A 16,647-nucleotide genomic window follows, 5' to 3' on the forward strand; every position below is an offset into this window, starting at 1 on the left:
AGAAAATGGTTAAAAAAATATATACAATTATTTCCTTTCACTGGAACTAAGGGGCCTAGCCAGAAACATACTATTATTCCTCCTCCACCAAACTTTACAGTTGGCACTATGCATTGGGGCAGGTAGCATTCTTCTGGCATCCACAAACTCAGATTCGTCCATTGGACAGCCAGATGGTGAAGCGTGAGTCATCACTCCAGAGAATGCTTTTCCACTACTCCAGAGTCCATTGGCGGCGAGCTTTACACCACTCCGGCCGACGCTTGGCATTGCGCATAGTGATCTTAGGCTTGTGTGCAGCTGCTCGGCCATGGAAACCCATTTCATGAAGCTCAATACGAACAGTTATTGTGCTGACATTTCTTCCAGAGGCAGTTTGGAACTCGGTAGTGAGAGTTGGAACCGAGGACAGAAGATTTTTATGCGCTATGTGCTTCAGCACTCGGTGGTCCCCATTCTGTGTGCTTGTGTGGCCTACCACTTCACTGCTGAGCCGTTGTTGCTCCTAGACATTTCCACCTCACAATAACAGCACTTACAGTTGACCGTGGCAGCTCTAGCAGGGCATAAATTTGAAGAACTGATTTGTTGGAAAAGTGGCATCCTATGATATTGCCACGTCGAAAGTCACTGAGCTCTCCAGTAAGGCCATTCTACTGCCAATGGAGATTGCATGACTGTGTGGTCGATTTTATACACCTGTCAGCAACGGGTGTGGCTAAAATAGCCAAATCCACTAATTTGAAGGGGTTTTCACATACTTCTGTATATATTGTGCATGCCATGTTCATATGATATAGCAGTGAGAGTGACTAACAAAATCAATGGGGGCCCCCTAGAGGTCAGGGTCCCTGGGCACATGCCTTGTGTGTCTGGTCAGTAATTCAGCCATGATTACTAGAAGGTTTAGATTGCTGGCTAGACTAATTTACCTAGCAATCTATAAAGTGCTGACATGGGCTAATTGAGTGACTGTCAGTGACTGACATACAGTAAAAAGAGGAAAACTACTGATGCACTAGCAAATTTCTAAATTGCACGTGGTGTATTCTACTGTACTAACTAACAGTAAGCTGAACATACTTTTTGAGTTGGGGGCCCCCTAGCGGGGCAGCTGCTTATGTCGGTTATGCCTAGAAACGGCACTGTGTGTGTGTGTGCGTCCGGTGTGTGTGTGTGGCTAAGGTATGTTTTTGTGTGTGTGTACGCATGTTTGGCTGAGGTGTGTTTCTGCCTGCCTGCCTGCCTGCGCGCGTGCGCATATGCGTGAGTGCGTGTGTGTCTGATGTATTCCCCCAGCTCAGATATCTAACATGGCAGGAATGTAGATTGTGAACTTTTGCCTCCCACATTTGGCCACGGGCAGCCCTTCCGCGGGACACAATATGGACAGGAACATACACACATAGGCAGAAACATACACACATGCAAAATATATATACAAAGAGCCCAGGTTTAGATGGATGGATACATGCACAGAGTTTCAGAAGAGTAGTCTTCACGGCAAGGTGTGTGTGTGTGTGTGTGTATGTGTGTGTTGTGTGTGTGTGTGTGTGTGTGTGTGTGTGTGTGTGAGTGAGTGAGTGAGTGAGTGAGTGAGTGAGTGAGTGAGTGAGTGAGTGGTGAGTGAGTGAGTGAGTGAGTGAGTGAGAGATCTGCTGGGCAATTCCACAGTAACAGAGTGATACTGAGACTCAGATTTTACCCTTTAAAATGTATGTCAAACAAAAACGCATGATTGCAAAGTTCAACAAATCATAGAACTCTATGCACAAGGACTACCTTTAATAATTTCCACAGAAAATGTTACAAAAACACATTTACTTGAAGAACAGTGCATATGCAAAGTTCGGTAACAATGAAGGTTTGTGCTGTTTGGGCCGTCATTTTGTTACCAAACTTTGCATCTGTACCTCGTGCATAGAGTTGTATGGTTTGTTTAACTTTGCAATCACCTATTTTTCCATCCAGGCAGTTTACAGGTGAAATACAGTTTGAACACACACACACTCCTTTTTGTCTGAATAGTAACACATGTGGATTACATACATTGATAATTTTGTGCAGTCCCAGTTGCACAGTAGATAGGCTATCACTACACTACCCACTGGGCACAAACTTGTTGAATCAACGTTGTTTCCACGTCATTTCAATGAAATGAACCAACAAGGAATAGACGTTGAATTGACGTCTGTGCTCAGTGGGTATACATTAAAAGCCTGACTCAAGAAAAGGTACATTTGTCGCTCAGAGACATATACTGTATATCATTTTATCTCTGTAGGTCATTGGTTCAAACACTTTTTTTTGGAGTCCCCCTATCATTTGAATCAAATGATTGCGGCCAGCTCTGTCATATGAATGTCTGATTGGTTTATTGTTGCTCATCAACGCAACCATGTTGAACATCTCTGTGAAGAGTTTTTTTCTCCTTTGACATCAGGAGCAGACCTGTGGTTTCACCTCTTTACCGGAATGGGAGCATAAAAGCGACAGGGCTTTCCTTCCCCTGCTTCCAGGTATTATGAGAAGGAGATGTCATACTCATTTGGAGAGGTAGAGAGGAATAGGCCTGCCATACTTGTTTGGAAAAGGGATCACCACACATCTGTGCGCTACTATGAAGTGTAAGAATCAAAGTACTTGTGCCAAACTATTTGGGAGAGAAAACACCCAAAACAACTGACCTTAGATTAGTCTGTGTCTGTGTCTGGGGATGATTTATTCATAAACCTAGGCTACTCCCTTTCTCCCAGGGCTCCATTCGGTCAGTTGGTCGTATAACAAAGTTTGAGGGTGTGAGGGGGAGAGGTCCTCAGTATCAGGGCTGTCTGTCTGGCGGGGTCCAAAAACCAGTCTCCCCCACAATCTGTCTCCCATCTCAATATAGAGCATACACTCATGGAGCAATGAGACAAGCAGTTGTCCCCTTGGCTCACACATGATGACACAGCTGTAGAGACGAGAGACAGAAAGTGGGAGAGACGGAAAGGAAATCAAGATTATTAATAAAGATAGACATATTTACAACGCTAATAGCAGTCACTTATCTGTTCACATCTATCTGCTTCTTTTACAGTCATTTCAAATGCAACTTAATGCATCTTCATTGGGAGTTTGTGTTTGAGATGAAAGTTGTTTATTTTACCATAAATGATTCCCTTTTAGTTTCACAAATGTAATCTATTCTTAATAATAAATATAAGTTAGATGAAAAACACTTTAGTTAGGTTTAAATTTTTCATGATAAAATAAAATAACCATTCATTTCAAATACACATTTCCATAGCCATACTAACAATAAAATAGAATTGCCAAGGGAAAGTTCAAATATTTAATCAAGGCTCAGTTTTCTAGAGTTTTGGCTAAATATTTGTCCTATTCTGGTCAGTGCAGTGGCGGTGGACTCTCTCAGGAGGTAACTGAGAGGTTAACATCACGCACGCATCTCTGTCTTGAAGGAACTAGAGGGGAGGCAGGTTGCGCACACTCTCTGTGTGCAGGATTGGAACGTGGTTACCCCAGTCAACTTTCTCTCAAATCTTCGGGGCAGAGGGGAATAGGATAAACGACTGGAGTGGTTACACTCCTCCTCCCACGCTAAATTCATTGAAGGGGCTCTTTCCGACTCGAAAAGCAGGAGACACGCTCATGTAGCCAGGACATTGATTTAATATACACGTCCCGTCCTTGACTTCGTTGTTGTTTTTGACGGATACTCATGTGTCGGGAATGCTACCATGGCCACGCCGAACAGCCTTCAGCAGCAGCAGGATTACTTCAGAAGCATCAGCAGCGAATCCACAACGTATATGATGGTCCCGGCCACGGCGGCTGCGGTAAACACGCGTCGCGATGCCGCGCCATCCAAGATGTGGATCGCAATGGTGGTGATTGTGGTGATCGTTCTACAGATTGCCTCGACCACCGGACTTTTCGTGTACCTGAATATGTCAGTATCACAGGTAAGGAATTGTTTTTTGTTCAGTGGATTGGAGAAGGAAGAGGGAGAGAGGAGAGTGTTGGGTTGGCCGCAGCAGCAGTGCAGTTTGAGTTTAACGAACACTTGAATAAAGTTTCATGACGAGACGTGCCTGATGATATTCCAACACTGTTGTGGACGAACTTTATGCACTATTTAACAAAGTTTTAGGAAATCGTGTGACCGAAAATGTTAACTGGAATGTCGCCTGTGACAATAGCGGCCAACCATGTTGTTTGTGTTAGATTGTTCATCAATAATCTAACAGTTGTGGAACCCTGGCGTAGCCTTACACATTATTTGTGGTTTTATTTAGCCCCCACGTTTTCTGAGCAAATAAATAAATAAATAGTACCAGTCAATAGTTTGGCCACATGTACTCGTTCAAGGGTTTTTCTTTATTTTTACTATTTTCTACATGTAGAATAATCGTAAAAACTATGAAATAACACATGCAATAATGTAGCATCCAAAAAAGTGTTAAACAAATCAAAATATATTTTAGATTATTCAAAGTAGCCACCCTTCGCCTTGATGACAGCTTTGCACACTCTTGGCGTTCTCTCAGCCAGCTTCATGAGGTAGTCAACTGGAATGCATTTCAATTAACAGATGTGCCTTGTTAAAAGTTAATTTGTGGAATTTCTTTCCATCTTAATACGTTTGAGCCAATCAGTTGTACTGTGACATGGTAGGGTTGGTATAATGAAGATAGCCCTATTTGGTAAAGACAGAGTCCATATTATGGCAAGAACAGCTCAAATAAACAAAGAGAAATGACAGTCCATTATTACTTTAAGACATGAAGGTCAGTCAATCTGGAAAATTTCAAGAACTTTGAAAGTTTCTTAAAGTGCAGTCACAAAAATCATCAAGCGCTATGATGAAACTGAATCTCATGAGGACCGCCACAGGAAAAGAAGAGCCAGAGTTACCTCTGCTGCAGAGGATAAGTTCATTAGAGTTACCAGCCTCAGAAATCGGCAACTATCTGCAGCCCAAATAAATGCTTCACAGTTCTAGTTAGACACATCTCAACATCAACTGTTCAGAGGAGACTGTGTGAGTCAGGCCTTCATGGTCAAATTGCTGCAAAGAAACCACTACTAAAGGACACCATTAAGAAAAAAAGACTTGCTTGGGCCAAAAAACACGAGCAATGGACATTAGACCGGTGGAAATCTGTCCTCTCCAACCGCCGTGTCTTTGTGAGAAGCAGAGTAGGTGAACGGATGATCTTTGCATATGGTTCTCACCGTGAAGCATGGAGGAGGAGGTGAGATGGTGTCAAGTTGCTTTGCTGGTGACACTGTCTGTGATTTATTTAGAATTCAAGGCACACTTAACCAGCATGGCTACCACAGCATTCTGCAGCGATACGCCATCCCATCTGGTTTGTGCTTAGTATTTCTATCATTTGTTTTTCAACAGGACAATGACCCAACACACCTCCAGGCTCTGTAAAGGCTATTTAACCAAGAAGGAGAGTGATGGAGTGGTGCATCAGATGACCTGGCCTCCACAATCACCCGACCTCAACCCAATTGAGATGGTTTGGGATGAGTCGGACCGCAGAGTGGAGGAAAGGCAGCCAACAAGACTGTTGGAAAAGCATTCCAGGTGAAGCTGGTTGAGAGAATGCCAAGAGTGTGCAAAGCTGTCACTGAGTCAAAGGGTGTCTACTTTGAAGATTTGAACACTTTTTTGGTTATTACGTGATTCCATATATGTTATTCTACAATGTAAAAACAAAGAAAAACCCTTGAATGAGTAGGTGTGTCTAAACTTTTGACTGGTACTCTGGAACCCTGTATGGTGTAATTTATGAATTAAGGCTACTACTTTTTTTTAGCTAAGAATATAATAGAATAAACTGTTAAATAATGGAGAAAAAGACCAGCATATTTTTGCGATTTTATTTTCGCTATATGCAAACATAGTTTGGAAGTATGCTCTGGTGGCCTGGGCGGCATCCCTTTGTTTGAATGATGGCCCATGTCAATCTTGGTAACAACTCTGACTGACTTCTTTATGGAACAGTACATTTTGGGTGGTTGCCTGGCTGGTTCCTGAGAATATGAAGAAAGGAGCAGAAACATGAATTAATATGCCAAAATGAAGATAAAATGCTACGTAGACATATTATTATGATGTAGAAGAGCAATTTGCATCCAGCTGTTGTCAGCAGCAGCCAAAAGAGATCCTCTGCCTCTGATAGTTGGGTTACTGCCAGACTGAGCAAAACATAGTGTGTTAAAAGCCAATTCATGATTAACTAGGCTATTGAATCACAGACTTATTATAGCATATATAATACTTTACTAATAAATCATTTAGATACATACCTCCTCTCAGTCAGCCCACTGGCCATCACGTAATTTCAACAAAGGTCAGCAACAGTCTTCTTTGACTACAAGAAAATAGTCCCCTCACTGAAATACTCAAATAAAATGAACAATTAGCTAATTTCCAATGTCAGGCTGGGTCTGTAGCTCTATTTTTCATATTCCATAATTTAAAAAGTATATTTATTTGTAAGCTAGCTAGCTTGTAAAGTGGTTTATTAAAGTAGCCTAGCTTTTTCAGCTAGCTAGCTAGCTTACAAACGGTGCACAAATTCTAATACAACTTTATCTATCTAGCCCATAGTTCATCACATGACTTTGGCTTCATATATTTGAATTAAATAATCAACTTTGTTTACCTTAATAAATTGAAAAATAGTCTATTTGCATGTTCAACCACCTTCCTCGTGCGTCTTCATGCTTTAATGGCAGTTGGTTTTTAATTCTGAAGGGCAGTTAAAATTTGAAATGATCAAAGGTTCTGTATAGAACCCCTTAATTTGTATTTATTTTAAAGCAAGAGGAAATCATGTGTTTATAGGAGTGTTTTTATTAAACACATTATTTCCTCTTGCTCCTAGCTAGCACTTAGTTTGCAACAGTGCAGGTTTGTATGAACCTTTCTCTATGAACCTTGCTGTTTGACACTCTGACCTCGGTAACAATTTTGTAAAATACAAATTCGATCTCCCCCTGCCATAGAGAGTTAAGGTGTCGGATGTCCGCTCCACATCACACTCTGGGGTAGGGTTAAAACGCTCAAGGTTCTTTGCCCTCATGGGGTAAATAAATGTATAACCTTTTTTAGTGATCTTTAATATCATCCAAAGAGCCAAAGGGTTCTATATAGAACCCCAAAATAACAATATTTTCTAAGAGTATAGGCTACATAGCCCAATAACAGCATAAGGTTGCCTTTTCATAGAGCATCTACAGATAGCTAGTTGAAATGTTACTGATAGTCTATCTACTAACCCTAACCTTAACCCTTTTCTAACCCTAAACTTAAACCTAACCCTTACCCTAAGCCCTATTCTAAACCTAACACTAACCCAGGGGTTCCCAAACTTTTTGGGCCTACGACCCCATTTTGATACAAGAACTTTCTCGCGAGCCCAACCACGTGAAAATAAATTATGTAATTAACAGCGAATGTTAGCCCCAATAAAAAAGGTTATCGCAGTCAATTGCAAAACATTCTAACTGTACTTCTGATTGTATTCTCAATTCACCATCATATACTTATGTGGGGCTATGACATTCAATTGCAAATTAGTCTGACATAAGAGAAATTATCTCACCACCACTACTGAGATGAGTGTGCTTGATGCATGTTGCATCGGAAATTCTCAAAGTCAGGAGGCGTGGTTAACAGTGCGTACCTCGTACGTGCCGTTTCTTGCTCGGGAATCGTGAGACAGAACAATATGTCTTCGTGAATAGCACCCCCGACATGTAGCAAACAAAAGTCAGTGTATCTTGGCCCTCACAGCTAACATCCATTTGGAGAGCATAAGGTGGGGAGTTTGAGTCGTTCCTCAGTTTCTTTTTGATTGCTAGTTATATCATCAATTCTTAGTTTGACAGTGTTATCGGAGCGTAGCGGGCTTAGCCATAAGGCTATAACTAGCAATACAAATGGCTGTTTGAGATACAAATAAGATTACTACACAGATTGCTTGTTAGCTAACAGTTCACTTGCTAGCTAACAGTACGCTTTAACTTACAATGAAAACGACTTTCTGACAAAATTAGGAACTTATAATATCTGAAAATATAGTTAGTCTTACCTGTATACATGGATGAACACTTCACGGGAGCGTGTCTTTTCCATTTGGTTTGTAGCTAGCTAAAAATTGTTTGGCCGTTGTGTCAAGTCATCCCGGTTCACACTGATCGTGTGCAGAAAGTAGACCATCACAATTTGTTCCCACTGATCTTCAGGGCAGCAATATTGTTGAGAGCAGTAGCAACACTTTTGCAGTTCTCCATTGCTAACACTATATATTTAACATGTTATAGACAGAAGCGTGCTACATGGCAGACCAACCTGAACTAATCTCTTGACATGTCCAGCCCATCCTTTATCTCAGTCAATCACGGTTAGCGGGAAGGTTCCTGACTTTTTCCTGGAAACTAGGCTCGTAATTTAACAATTTTATTCGTATTTACAGATGGCATACACATTTGTTATTAAGGCACATGAAAGTTCACATGTTCCAGAAGGTAATTCTGGAAAAACTTTCAAATGCCTCTCCTGTGTAGTAGTGACGTGCGACATTGGCCTAGCTTCTTGAAACGGATCACATATTATGTTTTATATATATATAGTTGAAGTCAGAAGTTTACATACACTTAGCCTGTTATGGATAGGGGGCAGTATTTTCACAGCCGGATAAAAAACGTACCCGATTTAATCTGACTATTACTCCTGCCCAGAAACTAGAATATGCATATAATTATTAGCTTTGGATAGAACGCACTCCAAAGTTTCTAAAACTGTTTGAATGGTGTCTGTGAGTATAACAGAACTCATTTGGCAGGCCAAAACCTGAGAAGATTCTGTACAGGAAGTACCCTGTCTGACCATTTCTTGGCCTTCTTTGCCATCTCTATCCATTACAAAGGATCTCTGCTGTTACGTGACACTTCCTACGGCTCACATGGTCTCTCAGAAGCCGGCAAAAAGCTGAATCGTGGCTTTGCAGGCTCTGGTTGAAACAAAGTAGCGCGTTTGGGTAGTGGCTGGTTACAGTACTGTGAGACTCAGGCTCGTGCCTGCGTCGACAGAATGCTTTGTTTTCTTTCCTCTGTTTACCTAAATGCAGATTCCTGGTCGGAATATTATCGCTTTTTTACGAGAAAAATTGCATAAAAATTGATTTTAAACAGCGGTTGACATGCTTCGAAGTCCGGTAATGGAATATTTAGAAATCTTTTGTCACGAATTGCGCCATGCTCGTAACCCTTATTTACACTTCGGATAGTGTCTAGAACGCACGAACAAAACGCTGCTATTTGGATATAACGATGGATTATTTTGGACCAAACCAACATTTGTTATTGAAGTAGCAGTCCTGGGAGTGCATTCTGACGAAGACAACAAAGGTAATCAAACTTTTGTAATAGTAAATCGGAGTTTGGTCAGGGCTAAACTTGGTCGGTGTCTAAATGGCTAGCCGTGATGGCTGGGCTATCTACTGAGAATATTGAAAATGTGCTTTCACCGAAAAGCTATTTTAAAATCGGACATATCGAGTGCATAGAGGAGTTCTGTATCTATAATTCTTAAAATAATTGTTTTGTTTTTTGTGAACGTTTATCGTGAGTAATTTAGTAAATTCACCGGATGTTTGCGGGGGGTATGCTAGTTCTGAACGTCACATGCTAATGTAAAAAAGCTGGTTTTTGATATAAATATGAACTTGATTGAACAAAACATGCATGCATTGTATAACATAATGTCCTAGGTGTGTCATCTGATGAAGATCATCAAAGGTTAGTGCTGCATTTAGCTGTGGTTTTGTTTTTTGTGACATTATATGCTAGCTTGAAAAATGGGTGTCTGATTATTTCTGGCTGGGTACTCTGCTGACATAATGTAATGTTTTGCTTTCGCTGTAAAGCCTTTTTGAAATCGGACAGTGTGGTTAGATTAACGAGAGTCTTGTCTTTAAAATGCTGTAAAATAGTCATATGTTTGAAAAATTGAAGTTTTCGGATTTTAGAGGAGTTTGTATTTCGCGCCATGCCCATCATTGGATATTGGAGCAGGTGTTCTGCTAGCGGAACGTCTAGATGTAAGAGGTTAGGTTGGCATCATTAAAACTCGTTTTTCAACCACTCCGCTTATGGTGACGCCTGTCTTTGAATTGACAAAACATTACACACAGCTATTTTCAATGTACTCTCCTAACATAACCTAACTTTATGCTTTCGCCGTAAAGCCTCTTTGAAATCGGACAATGTGGTTGGATTTAGGAGATGTTTATCTTTCAAATTGTGAGAAATAGTTGATTGTTTGAGAAATTGAAATTATTAGATTCTTGCAGTTTTTGAATTTCCCGCCGTGGTCTCTTGACAATGAATCCCGATATCGGGATAAGATCCCCAACAGGTTAACAAACTATAGTTTTGGAAAGTTGGTTAGGACATCAACTTTGTGCATGACCCAAGTAATTTTTGCAACAATTGTTTACAGACAGATTATTTCACTTATATTTCACTGAATCACTATTCCAGTGGGTCAGAAGTGTACTAAGTTGACTGTGCCTTTAAACAGCTTGGAAAATTCCAGAAAATTATGTCATGGCTTTAGAAGCTTCTGATGGGCTACAGTAAAACGAGTCCTGTATCAACATAAACTGAAAGGCCGCTCAGCAAGGAAGAAGCCTCTGCTCCAAAACCGCCTTAAAAAAGCCAGACTACGGTTTGCAACTGCATATGGGGACAAAGATCATCGTTTTTGGAGAAATGTCCTCTGGTCTGATGAAACAAAAATAGAACTGTTTGGCCATAATGACCATTGTTATGTTTAGAGGAAAAAGGGGGAAGCTTGCAAGCCGAAGAACACCATCCCAACCGTGAAGCACGGGGGTGGCAGCATCATGTTGTGGGGGTGCTTTGCTGCAGGAGGGACTGGTGCACTTCTCAAAATAGATGGCTTCATGAGTAAGGAAAATTATGTGGATATATTGAAGCAACATCTCAAGACATCAGTCAGGAAGTTAAAGCTTGGTCGCAAATGGGTCTTCCAAATGGACAATGACGCCCAGCATACTTCCAAAGTTGCGGCAAAATGGCTTAAAGACAACAAAGTCAAGGTATTGGAGTGGCCATCACAAAGCCCTAACCTCAATCCTATGGAAAATTCGAAAAAGTGTGTGCGAGCAAGGAGGCCTACAAACCCGACTCAGTTACACCAGCGCTGTCAGGGGGATAGGGCCAACATTCACCCAACTTATTGTGGGGAGCTTGTGGAAGGCTACCTGAAACGTTTGACCCAAGTTAAACAATTTAAAGGCAATGCTACCAAATACTAATTGAGTGTATGCAAATTTCTGACCCACTGGGAATGTGATGAAAGAAATACAAGCTGAAATAAATCATTCTCTCTACTATTATTCTGACATTACACATTCTTAAAATAAAGTGGTGATCCTTACAGACTTAAGACAGGGAATTTTTACTCTGATTAGATGTCAGGAATTGTGAAAACTGAGTTTAAATGTATTTGGCTAAGGTGTATGTAAACTTCCGACTTCAACTGTATAAGCTTGTGAGCAAAGTACTTGCACAGTTTAGTGGGAACAATCAGCCCACGGAGAGAAGGACGAGTTTGAACTTCACTTAACTTTCTAGAGTTTTCCCTGTTAGTTAACACTAACAACCCTTTTCTGTGGCAATTGTGATTGAATCAATGCAACATTTGCTAGTGATGCACTGATATTACATTTTTGGCCGATACCGATATGTAATACTTTCCTTGGCAAAAAAAAAAACTATACCGATGACCAATTTTTTACATTTTAGTGGCCTTTTAAGCATTCTAGTACAGTAAATAGTTAACACACACACATGGACACAGCGGTCTAAGGCACTGCATCTCAGTGCAAGAGGCTTCACTACAGTCCTTGGCTCGAATCCAGGCTGTGTCACATCTGGCCGTGATTGGGAGTGCCGTAGGGCGACGCACAATTGGCCCAGGGACGTCCGGGTTTGGCTGGGGTAGGCCGTCATTGTGAATAAGAATTTGTTCTTAACTGACTTGCCTGGGTTAAATAAAAGTTTTACACACACACACACACTGACCAAAAAGTTATTTGGTTGGCATTTACGTAGATCCCCATTACCAGTAAAACATAATCAAAACCTATTTCTTTCACTTACTTGCTGTGCTGTGTCGTTGTTAATTTGTTCAGTCGTGTCATTCTCAACCAGGATTTCATCATGCATGTCAAACAGTAAAGTTTCATATCTGTCTGTCTGAGGCCTCTCTTCCTCGGTGCGCACTGTCACTGTGTCCATTTCCATCTTGTCCAGCTGTGTATGTAACATTTCACATAAACCCCGTTTCTTGTCTGCATCGAAGTAGCGGTCCTTGTATCTAGCATCGAGCATGGTGGCGACACAGTAAAGAGGTTCAGAGAGCATGTCACCGAATCGCTTGTTCATAGCCTCGAGTACTTTTGTAAGTTTTAACCTCACGGTCTGTGTTGGCAATTTTGTTTAGCAGGCGTTTTGATGCCATGACAGGGTATCCCATCTGCTGAAGACACAGTTGAGTCAGTTGTTCGAATGGAGCTAGGAGTGTTCATGTTTCAAACATGTTCTCAAATGCCATTGAAATGGCAGCAGCGGTATGAGAACCAGCACATTCTTGAGCTTTCCTCAGTATGTGCTGTCAGACTCACTGTGCTGTCAGACTCATAATGCTCATGGGGCTGACATCGCTGGTCTAAATGTCAGTCGTGAAGCTAATAACAGTGACGCTCATGGATGTGAGTTTCAACAATACTGTATAACTCCGGTTGGGCAACATCTGAAAAATAGTGTGTACTGGGGCTCGACCAGTCGGCGAAAGCCAACGTCATCCACGACAGAACACTGTTGATTGTCAAGGGTATTGAATTCCATTATTGTGGCATTAATGGATTTCGCCTTTGAGTTGTCTTACTCTTAAATGAGTGCTCGACTTGAACTTGTTTAGATGTTGAGAGTGTGCGCTTAGTGTGCACGATATCTAAGGAGGTCTTGAGGTTTTGCTCGCCTGAGGTAGTGTGGTCTACAGCTTATCATGAGATACTCTATCTACCTAGAGTTTTCATCTGTATTTTTCATAGCTGTCTACATACCACCACAGACCAATGCTGGCATAAGACCGCACTCAATGAGCTGTATACTGCCATAAGCAAACAGGAAAAGGGTCTTCCAGAGGCGGCACTGCTAGTGGCTGGGGACTTTACTGCAGGGAAACTTAAATCAGTTTTAACTAATTTCTATCAGCATGTTAAATGTGCAACCAGAGGGAAAAAACTCTGGGCCACCTTTACTCCACACACAGAGATGCGTACAAAGCTCTCCCTCACCCTCCATTTGCCCAATCTGACCCTAATTCTATCTTCCTGATTACTCCTTACAAGCAAAAATGATAGCAGGATGCACCAGTGACTTGTCAATAGAAAAGTGGTCAGATGAAGCAGATGCTAAACAACAGGACTGTTTTGCTAGCACAGACTGGAATATGTTCTGGGATTCTTCCGATGGCATTGAGGAGTACACCACATCAGTCACTGGCTTCATCAATAAGTGCATCGATGACGTCGTCCCCACATTGACTGTATGTACATACCTCAACCAGAAGCCATGGATTACAGGCAACATCCACACTGAGCTAAAGGGTAGAGCTGCCGTTTCAAGGAGCGGGACTCTAACCTGGAAACTTATAAGAAATCCCGCTATGCCCTCCGATGAACCATCAAACAAGCAAAGCATCAATACAGGGCTAAGATCGACTTGTACCACATCGGCTCTGACACTCGTCGGATGTGGCAGGGCTTGCAAACTATTACAGACTACAAAGGGAAGCACAGCCAAGAGCTGTCCAGTGACACGAGCCTACCAGACGAGCTAAATAACTTCTATGCTCGCTTCGAGGCAAGTAACACTGAAACAGGCATGAGAGCATCAGCTGTTCCAGGCGACTGTGTGATCACGCTCTCCGCTGCCAATGTGAGTAAGACCTTTAAACAGGTCAACATTCACATGGCCGCAGGGCCAGACGAATTACCAGGACTCTGAATATGCGCTGACCAACTGGCAAGTGTCTTCACTGACATTTTCAACCCCCCTGTCTGAGTCTGTAATACTAACATGTTTCAATCAGACCACCATAGTCCCTGTGCCTAAGAACAATAAGGTAACCTGCCTAAATGACTACCGACCCGTAGCACTCAAGTTTGTATCCATGAAGAGCTTTGAAAGGCTGGTCATGGCTCACATCAACACCATTATACCAGAAACCCTAGACCCATTCCAATTTGCATACTGCCCCAAAAGATCCATAGCTGATGCAATCTCTAATGCGCTCCACACTGCCCTTTCCCACCTGGAGAAAAGGAACACCTATGTGAGAATGCTATTCATTGACTACAGCTCAGCGTTCAACACCATAACTCATCACTAACCTAAGGACCCTGTCACTAAACACCTCCCTCTGCAACTGGATCCTGGACTTCCTGACGGGCTGCCCCCAGGTGGCAAGGGTAGGTAACAACAAATCCGCCACGCTGATCCTCAACACAGGGGCCTCTCAGGGGTGCGTGTTCAGTCCCCTCCTGTATTCCCTGTTCACTCATGACTGCACGGGCAGGCACGACTTCAACACCATCATTATGTTTGCCGATGACACAACAGTGGTAGGCCTGATGACCGACAATGACAAGACAGCCTATAGGGAGGAGGTCAGAGATCTGACAGTGTGGTGCAAGGACAACAACCTCTCCCTCAACGTGATCAAGACACGCCACATTCTCATTGACGGGGCTGTAGTGGAGCAGGTTGAGAGCTTCAAGATCCTTTGCGTTCACATCCCCAACAAACTAACATGGTCCAAGCACACCAAGTCAGTTTTGACGAGGGCACGACAAAACCTATTCCCCCTCAGGAGACTGAAAAGATTTGTCATGGGTCCTCAGATCCTCAATTTTCTACAGCTGCACCATCGAGAGCATCCTGACTGGTTGCATCACTGCCTGGTATGGCAACTGCTCGGCCTCTGACCGCAAGGCACTTCAGAGGGTAGTGTGTATGGCCCAGTACATCACCGGGGCCAAGCTTCCTGCAATCAAGGACCTCTATACCAGGCGGTGTCAGAGGAAGGCCCTAAAAATTGTCAAACACTCCAGCCACCCTAGTCATAGAATGTTCTCTCTTAGCTACCGCACGGCAACGTAGCTACCGCACGGCAACGGGAACCAGAGCGCCAAGTCTAGGTTCAAGAGGCTTCTAAACAGCTTCTACCCCCAAGCCATAAGACTCCTGAACATCTAATGAAATGGCTACCCAGACTATTTGCATAGTTCCTGTAGTTTATGATCAGCTCCTTGGTCTTACGGACATTGGGAGAGTGACTGTCCTGGCACAACACTGGCAATTCTGACTTCCTCCCTGTAGGCTGTCTCATCGCCATCAGTGATCCGGCCTACCACTGTCGTGTTGTCAGTAAACTTGATGATGGTATTAGAATTGTGTATGGCCACACAGTCGTGGGTGTACAGGGAGTACAGGAGGAGACTAAGCTCACACCCCTGAGAGGCCCCTGTGTTGAGGGTCAGCTTGGCAGAGGTGTTGTTGTCTACCCACACCACCTGGGCCCGTCAGGAAGTTCAGGATGCAGTTGCAGAGGGGAGTGTTCAGTCCCAGGGTCCCGAGCTTGGGGATGAGCTTGGAGGGGACTATGGTGTTGGACGCTGAGCTGTAGTCTATGAACAGCATTCTTACTAGGCCTGGGAGGTAACCATATTTTCATGTTACAATAATATTCTCCTCTCGTTCCGGGATTTACGGTATTACCGGCATAGCACACAAGGGGGCGATTAAAAAAGTAAGAAATGCCCATTGGGCCTCTCTTACGAGAATGCTATAAACATTTGCACAAACTAATAGCGAAATCACATAGATATTGTTGACTAAATGCTAACAAGCAAAAATGGCCATAAACTAATTGCAAAGACAGGAAAATCAAGCACATAAAGTGAATCAAGCATAGCTAGTAGCTACTGAACTAAAGAAATTGTTCAAATTAACATAGTTGTGATGCATGCTTTTCTGAAGGAAGAGCTGCATGTGTACACAAAGAAAAAAACGGGGAAAAATGGCAGCTGTACGGAACTCATCCAGAGCTCTTTGACTTCTGACAGAAAGCCATTGTAAGATATCGGATTGCAAACATTTTGTAGTGAATTGAATACAATTGTAACTTCATCACCTCATGTGCGCCACACAACAGAGACTCGCCGATAGATATAGAAGGTATGGATTCACCGGCTCTCGCTTTCTCCCGTTGTGCTATTTAGAAATAAATGCGTGACAGGCTCAACTGTTCTGGGGAACTACGGTAAGCTTCATAATGTAAAATAATGTGACTGGTTGTCACGATTCCCACCGACGGTGGCACCCCCTCCTGCTCGGGTGGCGCTCGGCGGTCGTCGTCACCGGCCTATTAGCTGCCACCGATTCCCTTTTGCTTTTCCCCTTTTTTTATTTTAGACACCTGTGGTCAATTAGCCATTAGAGGGGCTATTTAGTTTAGCTGGCCCG

At 42.6% G+C, this 16,647-nt stretch overlaps 1 protein-coding gene and 1 long non-coding RNA gene across 2 annotated transcripts in view; one reads left to right on the forward strand and one right to left on the reverse strand.

The window, feature by feature from the left end:
- The first annotated feature begins 3,473 nt into the window (after window positions 1-3,473).
- tnfsf10l (TNF superfamily member 10, like) overlaps window positions 3,474-16,647 on the forward strand; it is an 82,264-nt gene continuing 69,090 nt past the window's right edge. Inside the window, exon 1 of the mRNA XM_014207390.2 lies at window positions 3,474-3,965. Coding sequence (XP_014062865.1) covers window positions 3,741-3,965 — 225 coding nt within the window. The 5' untranslated portion in view covers window positions 3,474-3,740. The remainder of the gene's footprint in view (window positions 3,966-16,647) is intronic.
- LOC106609049 (uncharacterized) lies at window positions 5,960-6,775 on the reverse strand. Its single transcript, XR_001329626.2, has 3 exons — window positions 6,687-6,775; window positions 6,328-6,414; window positions 5,960-6,051 (listed from the first exon to the last, which is right to left on the reverse strand). It is a non-coding gene; the product is annotated as an uncharacterized lncRNA (long non-coding RNA).

This window comes from Salmo salar, chromosome ssa07, assembly GCF_905237065.1.
Source record: "Salmo salar chromosome ssa07, Ssal_v3.1, whole genome shotgun sequence".
NCBI lineage: Eukaryota > Metazoa > Chordata > Actinopteri > Salmoniformes > Salmonidae > Salmo > Salmo salar.